This window comes from Emys orbicularis, chromosome 2, assembly GCF_028017835.1.
Source record: "Emys orbicularis isolate rEmyOrb1 chromosome 2, rEmyOrb1.hap1, whole genome shotgun sequence".
Lineage (NCBI taxonomy): Eukaryota > Metazoa > Chordata > Testudines > Emydidae > Emys > Emys orbicularis.
In genome coordinates, this window is record NC_088684.1 from 91,758,899 (window position 1) to 91,783,012 (window position 24,114).

General features: G+C 45.5%; 1 protein-coding gene across 1 annotated transcript in view; it reads left to right on the top strand.

Annotated features, from left to right (window-relative positions):
* The first annotated feature begins 728 nt into the window (after nucleotides 1-728).
* The window catches only part of IMPA2 (inositol monophosphatase 2), a 31,711-nt gene continuing 8,325 nt past the window's right edge, over nucleotides 729-24,114 (top strand). Inside the window, exons 1-4 of the mRNA XM_065399429.1 lie at nucleotides 729-830; nucleotides 14,496-14,629; nucleotides 20,388-20,492; nucleotides 22,414-22,459. Coding sequence (XP_065255501.1) covers nucleotides 729-830; nucleotides 14,496-14,629; nucleotides 20,388-20,492; nucleotides 22,414-22,459 — 387 coding nt within the window. The remainder of the gene's footprint in view (nucleotides 831-14,495; nucleotides 14,630-20,387; nucleotides 20,493-22,413; nucleotides 22,460-24,114) is intronic.

Here is a 24,114-nt window from a genome sequence, read left to right on the forward strand (position 1 = left end):
CCTGCAACGAGAAGAGCAAGTGTTGCTGTTCGAGCCTGTCTTCAACCTGCACAAAGGGGAGCGATTACGTGCAGCTCGCAAGGTTTATGGGCCAGGAGGCAGATCAAAGCAAGTAACCACCATGACTTGCTCTCCGCCACATCCTGTTCTTCACATCACTGAGTCATCGCTATTGAGCTGCTTACCTCCCCAGCAGCTCCTATAGCTCAAATTAGCAGCCTGAAGGCTTTGAGCGGCAGCTGCCGCCCTCCCATCGCTCTGCCCAGTACCAGCGTCAGGCGCTTGGCCGTCTTGCCTCCCTTCCTCCCGCAGGCAGGCCCAGGCTGCCATTCATTGCAGAGAGGCGGTACTGGGGGAGAGAGTGACAGGGGCAGTCCCGCCCCTGTGCACCAGGGAGAGAAGGAAGGGGGAAGAGAAGAGGGAGGAGGAGAGAAACAGGAAAGGCGGGGTAAGGGGGTGGAAGAGAGAGGGAAAAGGCAGCAGCACGACAGACACCCTGCAGCTGGAAGCAGCAGCCTGCGGCAGCTGGAATCTCCCCGCTCGCCTCACCCAAGCTACAGCAGCGGCAGGGGAGAAGCCAGAGAAGTTTCCGAGCAAGTCTGATTGGTTCGGGGGGAGCTGGAACACGACCCCCCACTTGTGCTCCCTGGCAGTGAGACTGACAGGGAGCCCGGGGAGCTGCCTGCCGCGTGGGGTGCGCAGGAGAAGAGGTGGCAGGAGGAGCTGCGATGAAGCCCTGCGAAGAGGAGGGGCCGGGGGCTGCGGCCGGAGGGGACCCCTGGAAGGAGTGTATGGAGGCGGCGGTGCAGCTGGCGCGGCGGGCTGGGCAGGTTAGCAGCAGCAAGAGCCCACACTGATACTTTTGTACTTGCCTCGGTCTTCTCCCTTTCCCCGGTCACAGCTTGGGGATAGCATGTGTAGGGGCAAGCGAGAGCCATTCCTTTCCTCCCCCTCCGGCTGGCCCCTGCCCCTGACGGGTCAGTCACTTCCCCCTTCCAGGGAATGGAGGGTCCGCACTTGCAAGATCATCTGCTCAGTCACGACGTGTGCTGCAGTCCGTAGAGAGTTTTCAGCGGCTCTCTCCCTACTACGGTCCCCCAAATAAATGCCCCTTTCCGGGGTGAGGAAATCTTGCTTGCAAGGGTTAATAATGCTGCTGGAGTGGTCGGGACAGTTCCCTGCTGTGTGCTGCAGGCTACGCTCCTGTGCACTCAGCACTCTAACCTGTTGGTGCCTGCGGTGTTAACGAGGGCGGGCGAAGGAACAGGCCGGGGGGAAAGAGTTGCAGGAAAAATCTCTGAAGGGGAGGGGATTAGTGTAAGAGGAGGTAAGAGAGCCAACTGGGTCAGGTCAAATGCAGTGACAAAGCTGCCTTACATTGATCCAGGTCACAGAAACGTCCCTTCGTCACCAACTTATAAATGACATACTGTAGTGTATATATTTTAAACACCTGCAGGAACGTTTCAAACAATTACACTAAGTAGCTGGAAAAGCTTTTTGTAAAGCGTTTTTGTAGATGTTTTTGTTGAGGTAGAGACCTGCCATTGCATGCTGCACATAGGCTGAGTTTTCAGCATCGTGTTGAATATCAATGAGGGATTTTGCTTTCACATAAACTGAGCATAGGTGATATTTTTAACAAACATGTAGCAATGCGGCCTTTAGTCTATCATTTTGTTTGGTTTTTGCAGGCTTTAGCAGCCTGAACTGCAAATATTCAAGCCACCAATAATGATCTTTTAGATGAATGGCATCATCATACAGTCTTCTTGAGGAAAAATGAGAATGCAGTAATGATATACCGTCTTAGTAGGGTATTTAAGGGAAATTCCACCATCGGAGTGTTTTTTCACATTTCAAAATAATTTCAGAATGTATCTAAAATAATGGTCTGTGGTTAAGGGGTGGTTTGGGGTGGTTTGTTTTGTTTTAATTCTCTAATTAACAGTATGAAGGAAAAGGCTCCAATACACACTCCAGAAGCAGACATATTTTGTGACTGGGAGCATTTTTTATATTTAAAAATAAGATTAGAATGATTTGCCAAAGCAAACATGTTTTAATGTATTTTCTTTCTTAGTAAGAAAAAAGCATCTTCACATGTATTACTGTAATATTATTAGTATATACAGTAATAACAATGCTGGATTATGGGGAATTGAGGATACTTCATATCATGATGCATATATCCAAAATATGTTATATTTCCATTTTATAAAAGGTAGGGTTTCTCTCTGAGAAAGTGAGTGTGTCAAAGATATTTAGCTGAATGACTGGTTTCTTGCCTGCTATTATCTTCTTGCTTTGCCAGTCTTCTCACAATGGGGCAGATAAAATAAAAGTCACTGCAGATTTACAGTGGTGTAAATAAAGAATTGTCAACATTTAAAAGTTTTGCCAGCATAGCTGTGCCGGTTAGAAGTGTGAAAAAAATCACACCCCTAACCAAAACAGCTATGCCAGAAAAAGCTATAATGTAGTGTGGCAAACCCAGGACAAACAGCTACAAAAGGGGTTGTAATCAGTCCCAGGGGGTTAAAAAGGCCTCTCCCAAGCCACTGAAGAGAGAGAACCATGGGGAAATAAGGTTCAGCTGGGCAAGGGGTTACTAGGGAACTAATTAGGGTCAGCTGGCTCCAACTGCTTGGGACCTTTTTAAACCCTCCCCAGTGTGGAAGGAGGGGGGAGAGAGAGTGAGAGAACCAGGGAAGCTGCCAGTAAGTTAGGAGCAGCAAGACTCTGAACCCTTCCTGCAAGGAAGGCTGCACTCTGTCCCCAGAAGGGAAGATAAACAAGCACAAGGGGCTGACTGAGAAAAGGAATAGCCAGACCCTGCGCTACCTGCAGGGATTTGCCTTGCCCAAGCCTGTGTCTCCAAGGCTAAAAAGGACTGAGCCTGCTGCGGAGGAGACGGTACTTTGCCACACTTGGTGTCAGAAGTGGGATGGAGTGAGGCGTTGTGGCAAGCCATCTCAGAGCAAGGTAAATCGCACACGCACACACACAAAAATGGAGGACGTAGTGAAGGCCTTGATTCAGGCCACTGCGGCCCAACAAGAGGCTACCAGAGTACAGATGACAGCCCAGCAAGACTCAGTACGTGTCCAACAGGAGACAAACCAATTGCTGATGAACCAGGCGGCCCAAGATCGAGCCACCCTGAATGATGTAGTGAACCAGTTGAAAGCCCTGACCGCGCTGACGCATGGGCCCCAGGGGACCCGGCCGCTACGCGCAAGCAACTATTTACAGAAGATGACAACGGATGACGATATAGAGGCGTATCTCCTTGCATTCGAGAGGACGGCACTGCGGGAGGCTTGGCCCCAAGATCAGTGGGCAGGCCTCCTGGCTCCATTTCTGTGTGGGGAGGCTCAGAAGGCCTATTTCGATATGACCATAGAAGCAGCTATGGATTACCCCCAGCTGAAGGCGGAAATCCTGGCGAGGTCAGGGGTGACGCCGGCCATAAGGGCCCAGCGCTTCCACGAGTGGAAGTACCGGGACGACAAAGCGCCGAGGTCCCAGCTATTTGACTTGATCCACCTCGCCCGGAAGTGGCTCCGCCCTGAGACCCATGGGCCGGAGAAGGTGGTGGAAATCCTGGTGTTGGACAGGTACATGAGGGGGTTGCCGCCGGGCGTACGAGGGTGGGTCCGCCAAAATGATCCCTCCTCGTATGATGAGCTAGTTGCCCTTGTAGAGAGACACTTAGCAGCCCAAGAACTTTCTCGGACCCCCGGGGAAGGAAGGCGCCAGAATCGGAGACCAGTCTCTGCACCGAGGCCCCGGTTTGCCCTAGCGCCAGGCCGGACAATGGAGGGGAGGAAGGAGGCAGAAGAGCAGCCCGTGGTCCCGGAGAGACTTGAGGACTGGGGGAGAAAGACTCGAGAGATAAAGCCCAGCAGCCCGAAAAATAGGGGGCTGCCCCGAGCGGGGTACCGATGTTATGCCTGTGGCGAAATGGGGCATATCGCTGCCCAATGCCCGAATCTAGGAGAGCCTATGCAATGCGAACTGGGAGATATAGGGGGACCATGTGATCTAATAAGTCTAGTCGGGGTTGCGATGGTCCCTCATAGATACACTAGGCCAGTTAAGATGAATGGTATAAAGACCACAGCCTTAGTAGACTCGGGAAGTGCAATCACGTTAGTCTCGGGGAAGCTGGTCGGACAAGACCAACTATCCCGGGCCAAACGCTCGGGAATATCCTGTGTGCATGGGGATGTCAACTATTATCCAACCATCCCCGTAAAAATAGAAGTTTTCGGAAGCCCCACTAGGTTGACGGTGGGAGTAGTTCCAAAACTCCCCTACCCTGTCCTTATCGGACGAGACTTCCCGGGGTTTGATAGCCTACTCCCTGGGGAGAAGGTAGAAGAAAATAATGACCCTGGGACCCAGGGTGTGGCCCAGATCGTTAACCCTCCCCCAACCTTCCATGAATTTAGCCAGGATTTGTTCTCCCCGCCGGGGAAGCCCAGGAAGACTAGGAGGGAACGGAGGGTGGATAAAAGGAGGGGGACAAGGGTCCTGACCCAGTGCCAGAAGTCTACGCTTGTAGGGGAAAGAAGGGGCTCGACTGACAGTGGGACTGGGTCGGCGATCAACAACCCTATCGCCGGACCTGGTTCCCCAGGGGCTTTCCCCGAGGGGGAGACGGAGGTAGACCCCCCCGAGTTTAGACAAATGGGGACCGCACGCGGGAATTTTGGTCAGGATCAGGCCAATGATCCCATATACCACAATATTCTCAAAGAAGTAGTCGAGGTAAATGGGGTACCCGTGGAGGGGAGAGTTAAGGGCGCGGGGCCATATTATATGATTAAGAATGACCTGCTATACAGAGTAGTCCGGGTCCAAGAGCAAGTCATACAACAACTCTTGGTCCCACGGAAGCATCAAAGAGCCGTAATGGAGCTGGCCCACAGCCATCTGTTCGGGGGCCATCTAGGGGTAGATAAGACCCTGGATCGGATTCTACAGAGGTTTTTTTGGCCTGGCGTTTATGCAGCGGTCCGACGATATTGCACATCCTGTCCAGAATGCCAGATACATGGGCCCCGACCCCACTTAAGGGCCCCTCTGGTACCTCTGCCAATTATCGAGGTCCCATTTGAGCGTATAGCTATGGACATAGTAGGGCCATTGGAAAAGTCAGCCCGGGGCCATCAATACATTCTGGTAGTACTAGATTATGCCACCCGATACCCCGAGGCCATACCCCTACGGAATACCACGTCCAAGACCATAGCCAAAGAATTAGTCCAGATTTTTTCCAGAGTAGGAATACCTAAGGAGATCCTGACGGACCAAGGGACCCCCTTTGTGTCTAAGCTGATGAAGGACCTGTGTACAATGCTCCACATACGGACCCTTAGAACATTGGTCTACCATCCCCAGACCGATGGCCTGGTCGAACGCTTTAATAGGACATTGAAGAACCTGTTACGTAAAGTGATTAGTCGTGACGGGAAAGACTGGGACGCCCTGCTGCCTTACTTGCTGTTTGCCGTACGGGAGGTACCTCAGGCTTCCACTGGATTCTCCCCCTTCGAGCTGTTATACGGTCGCCACCCCAGGGGCATACTGGACCTGGCTAAAGAAGACTGGGAAGAACAGCCGAACCCTGGGAGAAACGTTGTTGAACATGTGTTGCAGATGAAAGACAGAATAGCCCAAGTCACCCCCCTTGTGCGCGAACACATGGAGAAGGCCCAAGGGGCACAACGGACAAACTACGATCGCCGAGCAACGACCCGGAAGTTCCAGGTGGGGGACCGGGTGATGGTGCTCATACCCACGGCCGAGAGCAAGCTCCTGGCCAGGTGGCAGGGGCCATACGAGGTAATAGAAGCGATAGGAGACGTCGACTATAAGGTACGACAGCCGGGCCGCCGGAAGCTGGAGCAGATCTACCATATAAATCTGCTGAAACCTTGGCACGGTAGAGAAGCTCCGGTGGCTGCACTGGGGGTGCCATCCCCTAAAAGCAACCAGCCTGACCTGGTGGGGATATCCCCGGAGTTGACTCCGGAATAACGATCACAAGTGATCAGCCTGATCAAACGCAACCAGGATGTGTTCTCCGAAAAGCCGGGCAGGACTACGGAGGTTCACCATCACATCCTCACGGAGCCTGGAGTGAAAGTGAACGTTAAGCCATACCGGATCCCAGAGGCCAAGAGAGAAGAGATTAGGACAGAGGTCAGGAAAATGCTGGCCTTAGGAGTCATTGAAGAATCTCATAGCCAATGGTCCAGCCCCGTGGTTTTAGTGCCTAAGCCGGACGGCAGTATGAGGTTCTGCAATGACTTCCGCAAACTCAATGAGGTGTCCCAATTTGATGCCTACCCTATACCCAGGATAGATGAGCTGATTGACAGTTGGGAAAGGCACGGTTTATGTCTACCCTTGACCTTACCAAGGGCTATTGGCAGATCCCCCTGGCCAAGGCCGACAAGGAGAAGACCGCCTTTGCAACGCCAGAAGGTCTATATCAGTACACTGTTCTCCCCTTTGGGTTGCATGGGGCCCCCGCTACTTTCCAACGGCTAATGGACAAACTGTTGCGACCCCATGGGAAGTACGCGGCAGCCTATCTCGATGACGTCATCATATATAGCCCCGACTGGGAGACTCATGTGGAGAAGGTAGAAGCGGTCCTGGACACCCTCAGGAAGGCAGGGTTGACTGCCAATCCCTCCAAATGTTCGATTGGGTTAGCTGAGGCTAAGTACCTTGGGTATATAGTGGGGAGGGGCGTGGTGAAGCCCCAGCTCAACAAGTTAGAAGCTATACAGAAGTGGCCCCGACCACTCCGGAAGAAACAGGTCAGAGCATTCCTGGGACTAGTGGGGTACTATAGGCGGTTCATTCCCCACTTCGCCACCAGGGCATGCCCATTAATGGACCTAACAAAAGCTCGGGGCCCTGACATAGTAAAATGGTCCGCGGCGGCCGAGGGCGCTTTTGCGGATCTGAGGACGGCCCTCTGCACAGACCCCGTACTAGTAGCCCCAGACTGGGGGAAGGAGTTTATCCTACAAACCGACGCCTCTGAAGTAGGGCTGGGAGCGGTGCTTTCCCAAATGGTCGGAGATGATGAACACCCCGTCCTCTTCCTCAGTAGGAAGCTCCTACCTAGGGAACGGAAATACGCCGTGGTGGAGAAGGAGTGCCTGGCTGTGAAATGGGCCATAGAGAGCCTCCGCTACTATCTACTTGGACGGAGATTTACCCTTGTCACGGACCATGCCCCTTTGCAGTGGATGCACCAAAACAAGGACAAAAACGCGAGAGTAACAAGGTGGTTCCTGTCGCTTCAACCCTTCCACTTCACGGTACGACATAGGTCTGGGACCTGACATGGCAATGCGGATGGCCTGTCGAGAGTGCACTGCTTTCCGACCCAAGTAGCCCAACCCCGTAGTGTTGAGCAGGGGGGGGGGATATGTGGCAAACCCAGGACAAACAGCTACAAAGGGGGTAGTAATCAGTCCCAGGGGGTTAAAAAGGCCTCTCCCAAGCCACTGAAGAGAGAGAACCATGGGGAAATAAGGTTCAGCTGGGCAAGGGGTTACTAGGGAACTAATTAGGGTCAGCTGGCTCCAACTGCTTGGGACCTTTTTAAACCCTCCCCAGTGTGGAAGGAGGGGGGAGAGAGAGTGAGAGAACCAGGGAAGCTGCCAGTAAGTTAGGAGCAGCAAGACTCTGAACCCTTCCTGCAAGGAAGGCTGCACTCTGTCCCCAGAAGGGAAGATAAACAAGCACAAGGGGCTGACTGAGAAAAGGAATAGCCAGACCCTGCGCTACCTGCAGGGATTTGCCTTGCCCAAGCCTGTGTCTCCAAGGCTAAAAAGGACTGAGCCTGCTGCGGAGGAGACGGTACTTTGCCACAGTAGATGTAACTGTACCAGCCAAAAAGTCCTTTTGCTATTATAACTTACTCTGCATGGGAAAGTGATTTAGGATATCATAACAAAAGAACTCTTTTGCAAGTATCAGCATCTCCATGGGGGAGAGGGGGTATAGTAACAAATCTTTTTTAGTGGCCTTAGTCAATATCTGTCTCAATCTGAGAGTTAGGGTATCTCTACACTGGATAGTAAACCCAGGTCTGTGGGATCCACACTTGCAGACCTATTCTTTCTAAGCTCATGCTTGAGCATCCACACTCCATTGCTGTTTGAATCTCATGTACACGCCAGCAGGTACACTCTCAGTATGAAGACCCAGATCAGACCTTGCTGTTTCTTGGGCATAACTCAGGGTTCTTAGCACCTTTGGTAGCCATGGCTGCTTTAGGGCTTGATTCATAGAGTATTGCAGGAATCGGCAACCTTTGGCGGGCCGGGCCGGTTTGTTTACCTGCCGCGTCCGCAGGTTCGGCCGATCGCGGCTCCCACTGCCCACAGTTTGCCGTCCCAGGCCAATGGGGGCTGCGGGAAGCGGCATGGGCCGAGGGATGTGCTGGCCACCGCTTCCCGCCCTGGCGGGCCGCATGCCAAAGGTTGCCGATCCCTGGTGTATTGTGAGAGAACATGTCTATTCATCCCTTGGGACTTGACCAGAAGTGGTTTGAGCCAATGCATCCAGCAGAGCCATTTGGGTCCACATGCTCCTAGCAGCCAGAGTTGTCAACATGGATCACCGCCCAGTGGAAGAACTTCTCCAGGTCATGCTTTCACTCCTATTTCGGGAGTCAGCCAAAGCAACTGTGAGAAGTTGGTGGACATTTTGGAAGTGGTATTTGTCCTACCAACGGCATCTCTTGGAGGGGAGTACTGAAATCCAGATTATGGATTTCTGGTAAAAGTTAATCAGAACTACATCTTCTGGGGCTTCCTGTTTGTTTTTTTTGGGGGGGGGGGATTGTTTGTTTTGGTAAAAACCTTAAGAATGAGAATTGAAAGAGGAAATTCATCAGTCTCCATGGAATTGTTTTTTAAAAGGACATGGTATTCTTCTTCTCAAAGATGTTCATCCATGTTTAGCAGAGGAGCCCACAAACATATCCACCAATGGGAATTTTTTTAATACTTTTGGACTAGTGTCTCCAAAAGTCAGAAGGCTGATAAAGAAATAGTTACATGAATATGTGTCATAGTGATGCTGTCTGATCTGGGAATGTACCTGCTCCAAGTCGTGAATCTCATGCTTGAACCCATTGTTTAGCTCTGCTTACGTATATTACATATGTGGGTCTGTGCCGTGCAGTTTGGATCCAGTTACTTTGGAGGGGCATGGGAGCATGGATTCAGTATTTTAATTTGGGCCATTTTCTGTGCATAACTGGCCTGTATTGAAATCCCTCCCCATTCACTATACCTGTGGATTTACCATGGACTTTCTCACATCCTTCTTCTGTTGAGTACTCTATTACCAAATCCTGCTTACTTTATTCGTGTAAGTAAACGTACTAACTTATGCAAAAAGTCACCCCAAAGTTAAGTAAGTGGGATTAGGACCTGTTGTGGGGTTGTAGCTGCACTGTAGCATTCCCTGCTGGCCAAGCATGGCAGAGCAGGAAGTCCCCTGCCTCAGTTTCCCTCCCCAGGGCAGATTTTCTTGGCTTGCCAGACACCGGTTTCTTCTGGAGAGGTGGCTTAGCCCTCCAACCAAATAACAAACAAAACTTATCCCCTTCCAGGGTAAGGAAAGTCCAACTGAAAAAGTCCCAACAAACAAAAAGGTTCTTCTGCCCTTCAAGGGCTTCTCTTTAGCCCACTCTCTGGGCCCTGTTCCCAACCCTTTTGTGGGCTTGCTGTGCGAGTCTTTCTGGCTCTGGGATCGAGCATTCAGACCCCAGTCTGATTCCCCCGGAGTACTATTCTCAGACCCTCCTGGGCTGTGTTCCTTGTGTCCTTCCCTGCTCTGGTATAGAGCACTGGGGCCCCTAGAGTATTTGGCCTCCTGCAGACTAAAATTTAGGGCCTTCCACAGGAACCTTCCCACTCATAGTGGCTCCAACTCCCATATGGATCTCATAAGGCCCAGATGTCCATTAAACTGTCACATGGGCATGGCCCTCCTTAGTCCCACCCCCACAGGCTCGGAAGCAGCTAATTAATAATGACACAGATGTGGCTGGCCTCATCTCATATGTTTGCTATTCCAACAGTACTGGACAATATGGATCTGATCTATTTTCATTTACGCTGTGTAAATTGAGAGAAACGTCAGTGAAGTCACTAGAGTTACACCAGTGTAAAACCAGGGGTATGTGGACACTAGAAAGGCCACAGTGGCACAGCTGCATTGCTGCAGCTGCGCCACAGTAGTGTGGACACTTACTATAGCAATGGATGGGTTCTTCTGTCACTGTAGATAATCCACCTCTCCAAGAGGTTACTAGCTTGACCTAGCAGTGTCTACACTGGGGCTTAGGTTGGCTTAATTACATTGCACAGACTGTGAAAGTTTTCACAACCCTGAGCAATGTAGTTAAGCTGACCTAAGTTTGTAGTGTAGACCACCCCCAGACGTGAGGTCCTGAGAGAAAAATTAGGCAATGTATATGTCTAGTATGTTAATGTTTCCATATGTTTTTAAACTGTACAAGGAGAAAGCTGCCAGACAGAATTAGGTGTGAAATCCTGGCCCTAGTGAAGTCAATGGCAAAACCCCCATTGACTTCAGTCGGGCCAGGATTTCACCTTATCTGTTTTGTCTTTCTGTGACATTTTTAGGGTATCTTGTAGTGAAACACAGGCAGGCTGATTTTAAAGAATAATTTTATTTTGGGGAATGACACTTGTCCAAGCATTCAGTATTTAGGGTTTGATTGTGCCATTAAGGCACAGCCCATTTTGAGGGGCATTCCAGAGCCATGCTGCGGGGAGGCACAATCCTTCCTGAAACTCAGGTGTGCCAGGCAAGTGCATACCGTGTACCATCTCTTAGGAGGTTATAGCATGATCCCCCCTCCACAGCCTATTGCTCTACTGTGTGGTATGGCGGGAGATGGAGCCATGGCCCTGCCGCCTCTCCATTCCCTTTAAGGTGGCTTGAACTCCCAGAGATGCTAGATGGGAATAGTCTCTGTCATCCCCTATACTAACACCATGATTATGTCAGACTCTTAAGCATGGGCACCTTGCATCTTCACTTCTCTCTGCCCTTTGTGCAATCACACAAGGGCCAGGCGCAGTCTACCTCTTAGTGGTGCAATGAAGTGTTGATATATACTTCTGTAAATTACGTGGCTGTTAGATCAGCAACTAGGTATTATCTGTCCTTCCCTATAAAAATAAACAGTTACAATATGGGCAAACTGTAATCTAATGAGGATGATTAGTGTAATACTTGTATAGCCAACATATAATTGCTCAGCTTGGTTGCCAGTTTCATTACACAATACTAAGGGGGGGATGAGCTATTTTTATTTCATTTACACATTTTGTGGTCCCTGAATAGATTTCACTTAACTGTCATAGCTCTTATCATCTTGAAGGACTTTTACGTGACTCCACACCTAATTTGGAAGACTAGCCAAATGCATTAGGTGATTATATTCGGCCATTTAAAATGTATTTATATCAAGTGTTCTGTAAAGAGTCAAACCTAATGGGATTCTGTTGTACATACTCTGTATTTTTTTCATCATTTGGCCAGCTTCTAATACTTTTACCCAGGTCTGAAGTACTTTACTCCACAAGTAGTCCCACTAACTTCAGTGGACTAGTGCAAGGTACTATTCAGCATAAAGAATTTGGCCCAATATGAGATACTTGATAAATTTAATTTTATGAAGAACAAATGCTGTTCTGTTTATAACGCAAAAAATGTAAGCATGGTGAGCTCGGGCATGTCTACACTTACCATGGATTGAGGCTGCAGCGATCGATCCACCGGGAGTCGATTTAGCGGATCTAGTGAAAACCTGCTAAATTGACCGCAGATCACTCTCCCGTCGACTCCGGTACTCCATCGGAATGAGAAGCATAACATAAGATGAGGCGAGAGTTTCTCCTGTCGACGCAGCACGGTGTAGACACCGCAATAAGTCGACCTATGCTACGTTGACTCCCGCTACGTTATTCATGTAGCTGGAGTTGTGTAACTTAGGTCGACTTAACCCCGTAGTATAGACCTACCCTAGTTTCTGACTTGGATTTCAGGTGCAAGTGGGTGAGATGGAGTAAGAACCCCTCTCCTTAGCAATTTATGCAGCTTACACAGACCTTGGATCTGTTGTCCATATAAGAGGAACAGGGGGATATGCAGAAAACTGGCGGAACGTAGGCCACACCCCCATACACACACACACACACACACAACCCGTGGCTAGAGTCATTTGAGCCCGTACAGATGGGGTAGTAATTTACTGTTGGCACATCCCAGGAGCAAGGAGAAATCAGGAAAGGAACTGAGACTCAGAGGTGTGTCTCTAAGTCAGAACGCCTCCTGGTGCAGACCAGTTTATGTATGTACTTCTCCTTGCTCAATCTAGTCCTGTGTTAAGAAAAATAAATAAATATTTAATATCATACAAAGGAGATCTCTTAATTCACTTGACTGCCTTATGACTTTTTGGGGACACCATGAGAGTAGTAATTTAGGCCCTAATCCTATAAATACTTACTCATAATGGTAACTTTACACATGTGAGTGAGCCCATTGAATTTGGAATCGTTCACATGTGCACAGTTACTCATGTGTAAAGTTCTTAAAAGGTTGGGGCCTTGATATCGTGCACACACAAGGCACTAAGTTAGCTAAAGAGGTTCAGTACCACCAGGAAAACAGGGCAGTACGTAAGGAAATAAATGAGTTTTCTGCAGTAAACATTTTGCCATGTAATAATACAAAAACTTTTGTGTACCATCTTCAAAGGTAAAAATATTAATTAATCTTTAAACTCCTTTGTGAGCTAGGGAAATAAGTACACCTCTACCCCGATATAATGCTGTCCTCGGGAGCCAAAAAAATCTTACCGTGTTATAGGTGAAACCGCGTTATATCGAACTTGCTTTGATCCGCCAGAGTGCGCAGCCCCGCCCCCCCGGAGCACTGCTTTACTGCTTTATAGCCGAATTCGTGTTATATCGGGTCGTGTTATATCAGGGTAGAGGTGTATAACTTTAATTTTACAGCTGATGAAACTGAGACAGAGAGGTAGTGGGACTTTCCTAGGGCCCCACAGCAAGTCATGGTCCAGATTATGTAAGGATGGTCACTATAACAGTTAAGAGAGTGAAACCCTTCAAATGTAATATTTTTGCCCATGATAAACAAGTGGTAGAAATGTTATAGAAATTTGGAATTTCCTGGTTTCTAGTCCCATACACAGTACTGTAGAACAAACTGCCATTTGAACATAAATGGCTTTTCTTTAGGTAGGTTTAAAAATACTTTAGTGCCAGAGTTTCGATTGAAGGATTTAAAAAAATATATGCCTCAGGAGGAGGTTGTGTTTGGAATATTGGTTTGATGTTCCTTTTTATTTTGTATAGTTATGTACAAATCCAGCAATTACATTAATTTGTCTTTTCTATCACAGACTGTTTTGATGTCCTTTCTTAGGTACTTCCTAATTGTCTTTGGTTAAAAAAATAAGTTAGTTGTTCCTCCAAGAGAAACATTTTGTCATCATGCCTCGTTTCATAATGTCTTGCCTTATGAAGTAAGAAACAGAATGAGAGGTGAAAATATGAAGAAGTTTGTCGTTCATCATTTTCCCATTTGTGAATTTGCATCAGATTTACTTTAGTTTAGTTTGGCTTTCAAGTTTTTTAAAAACATAACACCAAGATTTAAAAACAAACAAACCCAGAGTTAGACTCCTAAGTCCATCTTTACGCACTTAAATAAATGGCCAGTTTTTTAAAGGTGTTGAGCACCCAGCAACTACCACCAATTTCGCAGGGTGCTGAGCATTTTTTAAAATCTGGCCACCTATGTGGATTTAGGACCTTAACACTAGACACCCGTGTTTGACAATCTTGGCCCAAATCTGATATAAAAGGCTTCTTTTCAGAGCCAAACTAGTATGGTTTACATTTTTTGTCACTTTTTAAAATGTAAGAGGTGGGAGTTTTGTCCCTGTAGTTTATTTTTTTTAATATTGTATTTCCGATGGAAGGGGAAAGAAAACTCCTAAGCCCTGAGGATCCTCCTTTTTCCCCTGGGTCTCTCTCCTAATATTTCCAATCCTTAATGTGTCCTTCTGCTGCTATCCTTCTTACTATACTTGTGGCTGCATTTCCTTCCAGAGCTTGTCAATGACTTTCCTAAACTAGTTAGAGGGGTTGTTATAGAGAGAGATGCAAGGTGCGTCCTACCCTCATTGCCTCAGTAGTATTCTCCGCCCCTGAACAAACAAGATGGATTTTGAGTCCCAGACCTGGATCCCTTCTCTTGCATGGTAGCATACTGATGTGTCAATAGATTTTAGGGTCCGCAGAGAACCTCATATGTAATATATTTTGTTAGTGTCTAGGGAAGGAATGTCAGAAATAAATCTGATGTGTGTACTCCTCTTTCAGATTATTAAGAAAGCTCTTACAGAGGAAAAACAAGTGTCTACAAAAACATCTGCAGCAGATCTTGTGACAGAAACTGATAATTTTGTGGAAAATGTGATTATTTCTGCTCTGAAAGAGAAGTTTCCCTCCCACAGGTAAGTATCTCTAGAGAGAGAACTGCCCAAGACCCTGTCCCCTGCACAGGCCATGTATGTGACCATCATTAAAAGGGAATTTATAAAATTCAGTCCCTAGATGTCAGATGACCATCTGTACATATTAATTTGCCTCCTAATAACTGAATTCAGTTTTAATACCATTTAGATATCACTCTGTTCTGGTCTCCATTGTTAAGAATTAATAAATGTCTTGAATTTAAGCAGTTTGGAAAAAATATTAAGCTTCCTTTCTTTAAAAATTTCGGTTCCAGATTCACTTTCATGTTGACAATTACTTTGAGAAGGTCCACTGTATTTTTCATTATTGGCCACACAGTATTATTGCTCTGGATTAACTTGAGTCATCATCTGAGGTTTTTAATATTTTGCAACCTTTTTGGATTTAATTAAATAGTAATATAACACTCTTGTCCCCAGTAAGGGTCTCTAAATTAAACTATCCCTAAGAAAGCTTAATTTGTTCACAACTCTGTATCTTTTTTTCTGCTGTAATATAATGCCAGGAATATTTCATCAAATGGACATTAGAATCAAGCTGCATTCAGTTATCACTAAGGCCCCAGTTCTGCAAACATTCATGTGAATAATTTTGTTTTACTCATGTGTATGTGTGTGCGCGCAGGATCTGGACTGAGTATAGCATTAATTCACATTTAGCTCTCCTAGCCTATAGAAAAATAAATGTTGTACGAATTACTGCACAGGATTTAACGGTAGGTCTTAAACATGAATTCAGATATGTGATTCCCCTTGAGCTATTAGGGGCCAGCTGAGAGTAACCCCCTATAAACAGAAACCATAAAATGATACATTTTAGCATATTCACATTGGAAATAGGCTTTATAAAACATGTCTTAAGATTGGCTTGATGCACACAAAATATATACTTTACAACTGATTTCCACATTTGACTTTAACCTATGAAGGTAAAATTCAGCCCTCTGAAGAGAGCCAATACAAGGCCTGTGTGCCACTTAAATCTACATAAACCCTCTATGTGTACTTTAAGTGGTACATAGTGTGACGGGATCCCCCCGGGGTACAGCCTGGGACCATGGGACTGCTGTGCCCCCTTAACTCTCTCCAGCCTGGGCTGTCTCTCACAATGCCTTGCTAGTGACCAGCAGCAAGCCCCTCCAGGTGCTGTGATCACTCAACACAACAGCATGTGGAGCCCCACACCCATCTAGATTGCATGAATGCTCCCAGAGGCACTCATGAATCACACAGACACCAGCTCAATCCCCCCCCGCCCCTCCACTCCCCCAGCTCCCAGTACTGTACCTCAGGAATATACCATCTAATTTATTAATTGGTTCACCACTTCAACAATGGAAAGTGGACATACATCAGCCTTTGTCAAGCCTGAGCAGATTTGCCCCCACACTTCATACCAACTCACTGGTAAAGATAAACAGTTAAACAAATTTATTGACTATAAAATATAGATTTTTAAGTGATATTAAGTGATAGGAAAAAAGTCAGAGTTAGTTACCAAAATAAAATAAAATATAAGCACGCAGTCTAAGCTCTCAACCCTATTAGACTGGGCAATATCTCGATTAAGCAGTTTTTCTCACCCCACTGGATATTGCAGTCCTTAAACAGGTTTGTTCCTTAAAAAAGTCTCCTCTGTTGGAGTCTTTTCTTCTTCTCAGTGTCTTAGCCGCTTGCAGCATAGGTGGGGGCAGGAGAAAAGGCCCAGTATGTGTCCACTCTGTCTGTTTTATACCCTCACTCCATGTACTTGGAAAACACAAGTTCAGGCGTGTCTGGGGGCATTGCTGAGTCTCCCAGTAAGTTTGAGTAATTCCCCTGGTGTGGCCTCATGCAGGTGAGTCATTGCATTTGAGCTCCCTTGCTGGACAATGGCTGTTGATGGATTGGGCGTTGGTTACTTTCCTTGCTCTTGCCTCTGGGGAGCTAATATCTGGTTACCAACTCAGGCATTGGTTACTTTCCTTGCTGTTGCCTCTGGGGAGCTAATATCTGGCTGATTCCCCAACTTACAGTATGTTTTAGTGACAACCATACAACACAATTCTCATAACTTCACATGCATTAATGATACATGTATGGATAGAGAAATTACTTTCAGCAGATCGTAACCTTTCCCCTGATGCCTTACAAGGCATGCTTTATATGTAATATCACAATTATATACAGATGAGGAATATGGGGGGTTATAGGGTGCTCCCCCAAGGCATAGAACGTCACACATAGGCCTTGCACTACATAGGGATGATTTTGTGTCAGATTCCAAAGAATTCAGCTAAAATGGAACATATTTGAAAAACCTGACCTCATTGGTCATGTTGGTGTAAAGAGCACACTTAATGCAAAAATTACTGAAAATTTTTTACATTAAGTACATCTTTCTAACTATCTGTTATGTGATCCAAAACTGTGGCAGTACTACACAATTTAAGTGTGTAATATTTGGTTGCAATTCTTAGGCAGTGCTGAGATTTACAAATATATTATTTGAGTAATATTCCATCTAAAGTACTGCTTGCTGTGCTGTTGTCTGTTCTGTAATATGTGAGTTTTCCTTAATGATCCGCCAGAGGAAGTGTAGCATACAAGGTTCATGTAACATGAGCATAAAGTGTTAGAAGCATTCATGCTATTTAGAATAGGAATACCAGGTGCAAGGTCAACATAGACCCAGAAATGGAAGTCTCCAACATGATGAGAGATTATTAACCCTATACAGTCAACTTCCATTTTGAATTTGCCCATGCATTTTTCCTAGCTTCTGATTTCATAAGGTAACTAAGTGAACAACGCTTTCTTTAAGACAGTTCAGTTTCTGTTTGTTATGTTTTGGCCAGGGTTCGTATTGACCCAAATGCATATTTCAGTTTACAGAATATAGTCTTCTGTCTGAATAAAGGTCCATCTTGCAACATACGAGATACAGTAGATAGGTACAAAGGTAAACAGCAAAGAAAAAAATTAAAATTGACTTCAGTACAGGTTTATGTGCTCTGTCTCTCCACTAATCCGGCTCTCAGGGACATCCAACTAAGATTTTTAGATTTTTTTTATTCCCCTTTTCTTAAATTATTTTGGTTCAGGTACTTCTTAGTTTAAAAAGGAAATTCTGGTAGTGACAAACTTTACCAGAGTCGTCACTGCAATCAGAGATATTTGTGATGTGGCAGAATTATGCATTCAGTGCATCAGCTAATACCAAGAAGATTTCACAGAGGTAACGGGAAAAATAGTGGAAAAGTTTGTTAAAAATATATTTCTACGCTGGATGTCCAACTCCCTACTTGGTTAGTGGTGAGAGTCAGCCCATTAATCTGTGCCTCAGTTTTCATTTTTGCTTTACTGATTCTTTAAAAATAAAGAATTTCAGTATTTTATTTCAGTACTTTCATGGATTTTAATGAGTATTTTCTAGATGACTGATTTTTTTAACTTTCTTTTTCTAGTATCAGAGGGGTAGCCGTGTTAGTCTGGATCTGTAAAAAGCAACAGAGAGTCCTGTGGCACCTTTAAGACTAACAGATGTATTGTACTAACAATACATCTGTTAGTCTTAAAGGTGCCACAGGACTCTCTGTTTCTTTTTCTAATGTATCTTTACATAGTAACATGGTTTGGACTCTTCACAGAATGAAGCACTCATCACATAGTTCTCCATTAATGACATTATTTTTACCACAGAGCAGTATCTTTCAATGCTATGGGCTTGTCTACACTACCCACTGGATCAGCGGGCAACTATCGATCCAGCAGGGGTCAATTTATCGCGTCTAGTATAGACACGATAAATCGACCGCTGAGGACTCTCCCGTCGACTCCGGTACTCCACCAGAACGAGAAGCGTAAGCAGAGTCGACGGGAGAGTGTCAGCTGTCGATTTACTGCAGTGAAGACACCACGGTAAGTAGATCTAAGTACGTCAACTTCAGCTACGCTATTCATGTAACTGAAGTTGCGTATCTTAGATCAACCCCGCACGGTAGTGTAGACAAGTCCTATGTTATGCACTATGGGCTTGATCCTGCTCCCATGGAAGTTAATGGGATTGTTACCATTTACTTCCCTGGGTACAGGATCATACTATATGAGTCTGACCTTGCACCAGTGATGTCAACGACTGAGCTTTGCCATTGACTCAGATGGGCACGAGATCTGGCTCTGTTCCTGTACATTTATTTTTACTGTGTAAAGCCCTTTTAAAATCAATAGTACCAATAAACTTTTAGTTACAAAGGAACTTTCTTACCTTACAAAAGTTTTGACAGTAAATACTACATATAACTGGTCTTATACAGCAAATATGTTTCTTTGCCTTCCTTTTCTCCCTCACCATGCTCTCTTCTCCCTATGTCCCTCCCTGTCAAAGCCCGGAGGGTCCTTTCTCTCCCTGCCATCACTCACTTCACTGCTTCAGCCCTCTTTCTAGCCCGCCCACAAGGGCCTGAATTGTAGCCACCATCTTCCCAGCCAAAGAAGACTGGAAGGGACTCACGTCAGAGACAGTCATTTGTCTCTTGAGTACCATGAATCTGTTCCCTCCCTTTCTCTCCACAAGGCGGAGTGCCTCTGCCATCACACCATTCCAATCCCCAGGGAGCCCAACGGGCAAGAGTTGAACATGCCCTGTCCCTGCAGCTCCTCCCAGGCGGCTGTACCGCCTCCAGCCTTGCCCCCGTCCCTTCCAGGCAGCTGTCTGCGTGACTGCGTCTCCTGTCTGGGGTCTGTACAGCCATGCCGGAGGACAGGACTGGGGGCGGTACAGCTGTGCCAGAAGAGCTGCCGGTGCAGGACGCTGGCTCCTGGGAGCAGCAGCCCCATGATCTGCTCCTTTCGCCACTGCGGTTCCCGGGAGAGCCCTACAGTTCCACGGATACCGATTTATATCTGCGGATATCTGCATCCACGTATATAAATGTATATCCGTGCAGAGCTCTACAAATATCTAGATGCTTTGATGTACCCCCTGGAAGACCTTTGCGTACCCCAGGGATACGCGTACCCCCTGGTTGAGAACCACTGATCTAGGGAATGGAAAAGATAACTAAGGAAGGCAGGACAGATGCCAGAACAGGATGTACAATTCCTAGGAAAAGGAAAACAGAAAACCTATTGAAATAAATTATGACAGGACAGAAAATCAGCAGCTCAACATGGAATTCAATGTGCTCCTGTAAATTGTGTATTTTTTTTTTTAATTCTCTTGAATTACTCTGGGTCTTGCGAAGAGGAAAGTTCAGCTTTGTGAACTTTTTGCTTCCTGATCTACTCTGCTATTAAAAATTGTGGTGGGAGTGGGATTGTAGGTTTTCTAAGGCTATATTATTTCCTGGTGAATTCACCTGCAAGGAATGGAGGTTCCTTCTAGAAGTGGGCCTGAGCTGCCAAATTGCAATCCAGATCTAAACTTCTGCCAAAGTTGGGGTTTCATTTCAGATCCATCTCTACATGCATTACAGGATTTTGAAGTATGTATCATTAATATATAGGGAGGGGGAACTAGAATGGGATTTTTTTTAATATACTGTATAAAACAATTTTCTAGCTATCTTTTCAGAACTTCTTTACAAAGTTTCTGTGAGTTGGTGGGTGGTGGTGGTGGGCTTTTTGTGTGGGTTTTTTGTTTTGTTTTGTTTTTGGTAACTAAACTTTAAAAATACATAAATGTAACAATAGTCCCCAAAAGCCAAGAAAGTGGAGTTGAGTTTTCTGAGCATACTTTACTCCATGTCAAATATAGGTTTATTGGAGAAGAGTCCACTGCTGCTGGTTCAAAATGTGTCCTCACTGACAATCCTACCTGGATTATTGATCCCATTGATGGAACCTGCAATTTTGTGCACAGGTAAATTCAGTAACATGGAGAATTGTTAAAATATAGTAACTCTTCAGTTACTCCTCAATCCTTCTCTCCCCCCATTACCGAAATATATTTCACTGTGTTAAGTTTGCTCAATTTACACTTACCTACAGCATTATATTTACAAACTGAGGGGTTTTGCCTGAACAAGACCTGCAGGATCCATTCCAGTATCTTTTTATATCTGATATAGTATTTGATACTCGTGGGGGAATTCTGCGCCACTGCGCATGTGCAGAATTTATATCGCCCGCAGATTTCTTTCCTTCCCCGCAGAAAAATGACTTTCTGATGGGGAAGCAAAGGGAAGCCACAAGTGGTCATGCGACCCTCCCCAGCAGTATGTTTCCGGTGCCCAGAGCAGACGGCAGAGAGGTAAATCACTGTGGGGCAAGGGGCGGGACTGGGAAAGACCCAGCTGATGGCTCCTACCCTGCACCGGGCTCAGCTGCTAGTCCCGGCTGGGCTGGAGAGGACAAGACTTCCTCTTTCCCTGCATGGCATTCAGGGCCGGGTCACACCCACCCCCAGATTTCTCCCCCGGCTGCAGGAAGCTCTGCAAACTGCCCCCCCCCCCCGCCGCGCTTCCTGCACCCATCACTCCTCAGCTTCAGGGGGAGGGATCCCTGTACAGGGAGCTGCTCCCCCATCTGCCCAACCCCCATGCATTCAGACCCCCTCATACTCAGACCCTCCCGCCAAACCTCACCCCCCACACTCAGAACCCACACACACACTGAGCTCCACTCCCCCTGCACCTGGACCATCCTGACGAGCCATCCCCACCCAGATCCCCACCCCACCAAGCCCCAACCAGCTGCACCTGGGCCCCCCTGCAGAGTCCTATTACCGTTGCTCCTTGAACCCCACAACAAGCCCCTGTGCATCCAGATCCCCCCCGCACCTGGATCCCACTCTGAGCTGCCTGCACCCAGATTGCCCGACACAGATTACCCCTCTCAACCCACTCCTAAGCCCCCCCATGCTAAGCCCCTCCACACCTGGATACTGCCTTGCTGAGCCCGCCTGCCCACCCCGGTGCACCGACAAAACTACAACTTTAACTCAAAATTTAAATATTTGATTTTTTTTTTTTAACGATGACTGTTTACTTCACCTGGACAGTCCCACTAAATTTAAAATAATTCCGTATGGTTGGTCTAATAGGCCAAGATTTTTAAAATGATGGGCCTAATTCTGCCTTGGTGCATTGACTCCAATGGAATAATATGTGCTTACACTGTGGTTAATTGGGGCCAGCTTCTGGGGGTTGATGTTTCAGGTAATACAGTGAAATTGTGCCTTCCAGTAATACTTTCTGCTGTTATTCTACAAGTTTTAAGAAATTATTAATTTGTCAGTTCATACTTAAATTTTGGGACAATTAATACCTATGTCAAAAGGAGCAAGTGAAATATGTAGTTATTACTTTGGCAAGACAGAAGGTAGTATAACAGGTTTCATTTATTGTTGACCTCAGGTACAAAGTTTCTCCCTAATTAATTACTGTCTGCAAAGTGCTCTGAGATCATTGGATGAAATGTACTCTAAGTATAAATTATTTATTACAATATTATTTTAAGATTAGGTTATTTAGTTACGCTAAGGGGGAAAATCATTAAAATTTCAAATATATGTTTAATATACACAGCCTATTTGTTTTCATTAATTTATTTTTTAACTTTTTGAAATGTTAGTTTCGATTAAAAAAAAAAAAAAAAAAAGAATTGACAAAGTACAAGGGACAGTCTTGGGTGGAAACAGAGGGAAGGTATAATGTAGATGAAGTTTTTAGTTGAGTAAAATTACAGTGCTCTCTGTGGGTTCAGTTGCTGCTGGGAGTTGCGGAATTTGCATGTTTAGAGAGATTATTCATGAATAGTACTTTCTTTCTTATTTGTCACAGGTTTCCAACAGTGGCAGTTAGCATTGGATTTGCTGTTAACCAAGAGGTATAAAATATGTTCTGTGAGTTGGTAACCTGAGATCCAGCTATAAACCTCAGAGCCATGTGGGAACTAAAAAATTAATACAAAGGCTCTTTCCATGCTATTGAAATTTGTTTGGTCACACTACACCAATATAATACCCAAACCGTTACTCCTGCAGGTAGTCCCATGTTAATTGGATTTATATATTATTAAAAGGGGACTACTGATGCAAGAGTTAATAAAATCAGGCATTAATAAGTTAAATTGTGACTAAGCATCTCTATATTTATCTTCTACTGTTCTCTTGTTATTATGCTGATTCCTATTGCTTTAAAGCTGTTAGCAATCTCCATGACTCTCAGACAGTTTTTTCGATGTACAGTGTATAGTATATAGTAGGATTACTTTTTGTGATACGTGCAAAGTTATGGTTTGGATTCCCTTGTGTGCTTTTGAGGTGCAGTAAATTTAATATTATTCCATGTATCTTCATAAGAGCCTGTCCATAGAAAAACAAAGAACCTGGCCTTGGGGCTTGGGAATACTGTTCTTTTTAAATTTCCTAGTTCTCACAATTCATTTTGGAGGGGTTTGTACAGCTACTGTAGTTGTACAGTTTGATTTATAAAATAAAAGTAGCTATTTTTAAGTAGTTATTCACACCATTGTAAAATGTGCTTCTTGGGCCTTTGCATTTACATGCATTGACATGCCGTTAGCTCCCATTGAAGCCAACAGGAATTTTATGTGTGCAAGGAATGCAGCATCAGGCAAATTCAGCGATGGCCTAATTTTCAGATGTGATGAGGACTAGCAACTCCCTTTGGTTTGGACAGTATAGTGCTATATGTGTATCTAGATGGACTGCAGCTTGCCTTTAAAAACATAGAAATTGTAAAGACACACTTTAGTGCCATTCCAAAGATTATTCCTTCCCAAATGTTTTCAAATATTGCATATAATTACAAAACAGCTTTCTTTAGTGTTTATTTATTTTCTATAGCACCCATCAGGCTTTAGATGCTGCTAAAACAAAAATAAACAATCATATTAAATTTTACCATCCATTGTAGTAAAAAAAAACCAGGCAAAAGTAAAAAAAATAACTCAATAAAGGAGCCAAAATGGGCATAGATGAACTGACCAGAATAGAAAGATCTAGCATCAAGCCCTGAATACTGCTAAAGAGAGATTCTTGTGGATATCTTCAGACCTGGAGTTCCATACATAGGGACCCTGAACCAAGAAGAGTCTGACTCCAGGTTGGTTTAGATGGGACCTCAGGATGAATATTAAGGAAAACCCATTCCCTCTAAGCTATCTTTGAGGACTATTGGGTAAGAGGTGGTCACTCAAGTAGCATGGGTCATGGTTGCAGCAAGGGACTGGGAGTCTAGAAGATCTGAGTCCTATTACTGGCTCTTCTACAAACTTATTCTGTGACCTTGGGCAAGTCACTTAACTTCTCTATGTCTGTTTCCCTATGAGTAAAATGTAGATAATATTTTATCTCATAGTAATGATGTGAGGATTGATTCATTAATGTCTGTAAAGTGTTTTAAGATCTTCTGATGGAAGGTACTATAGTTGTACAAAATATTAGGTACACCTCTACCCCGATATAACACGACCCGATATAACACGAATTCGTATATAACGCGGTAAAGCAGTGCTCC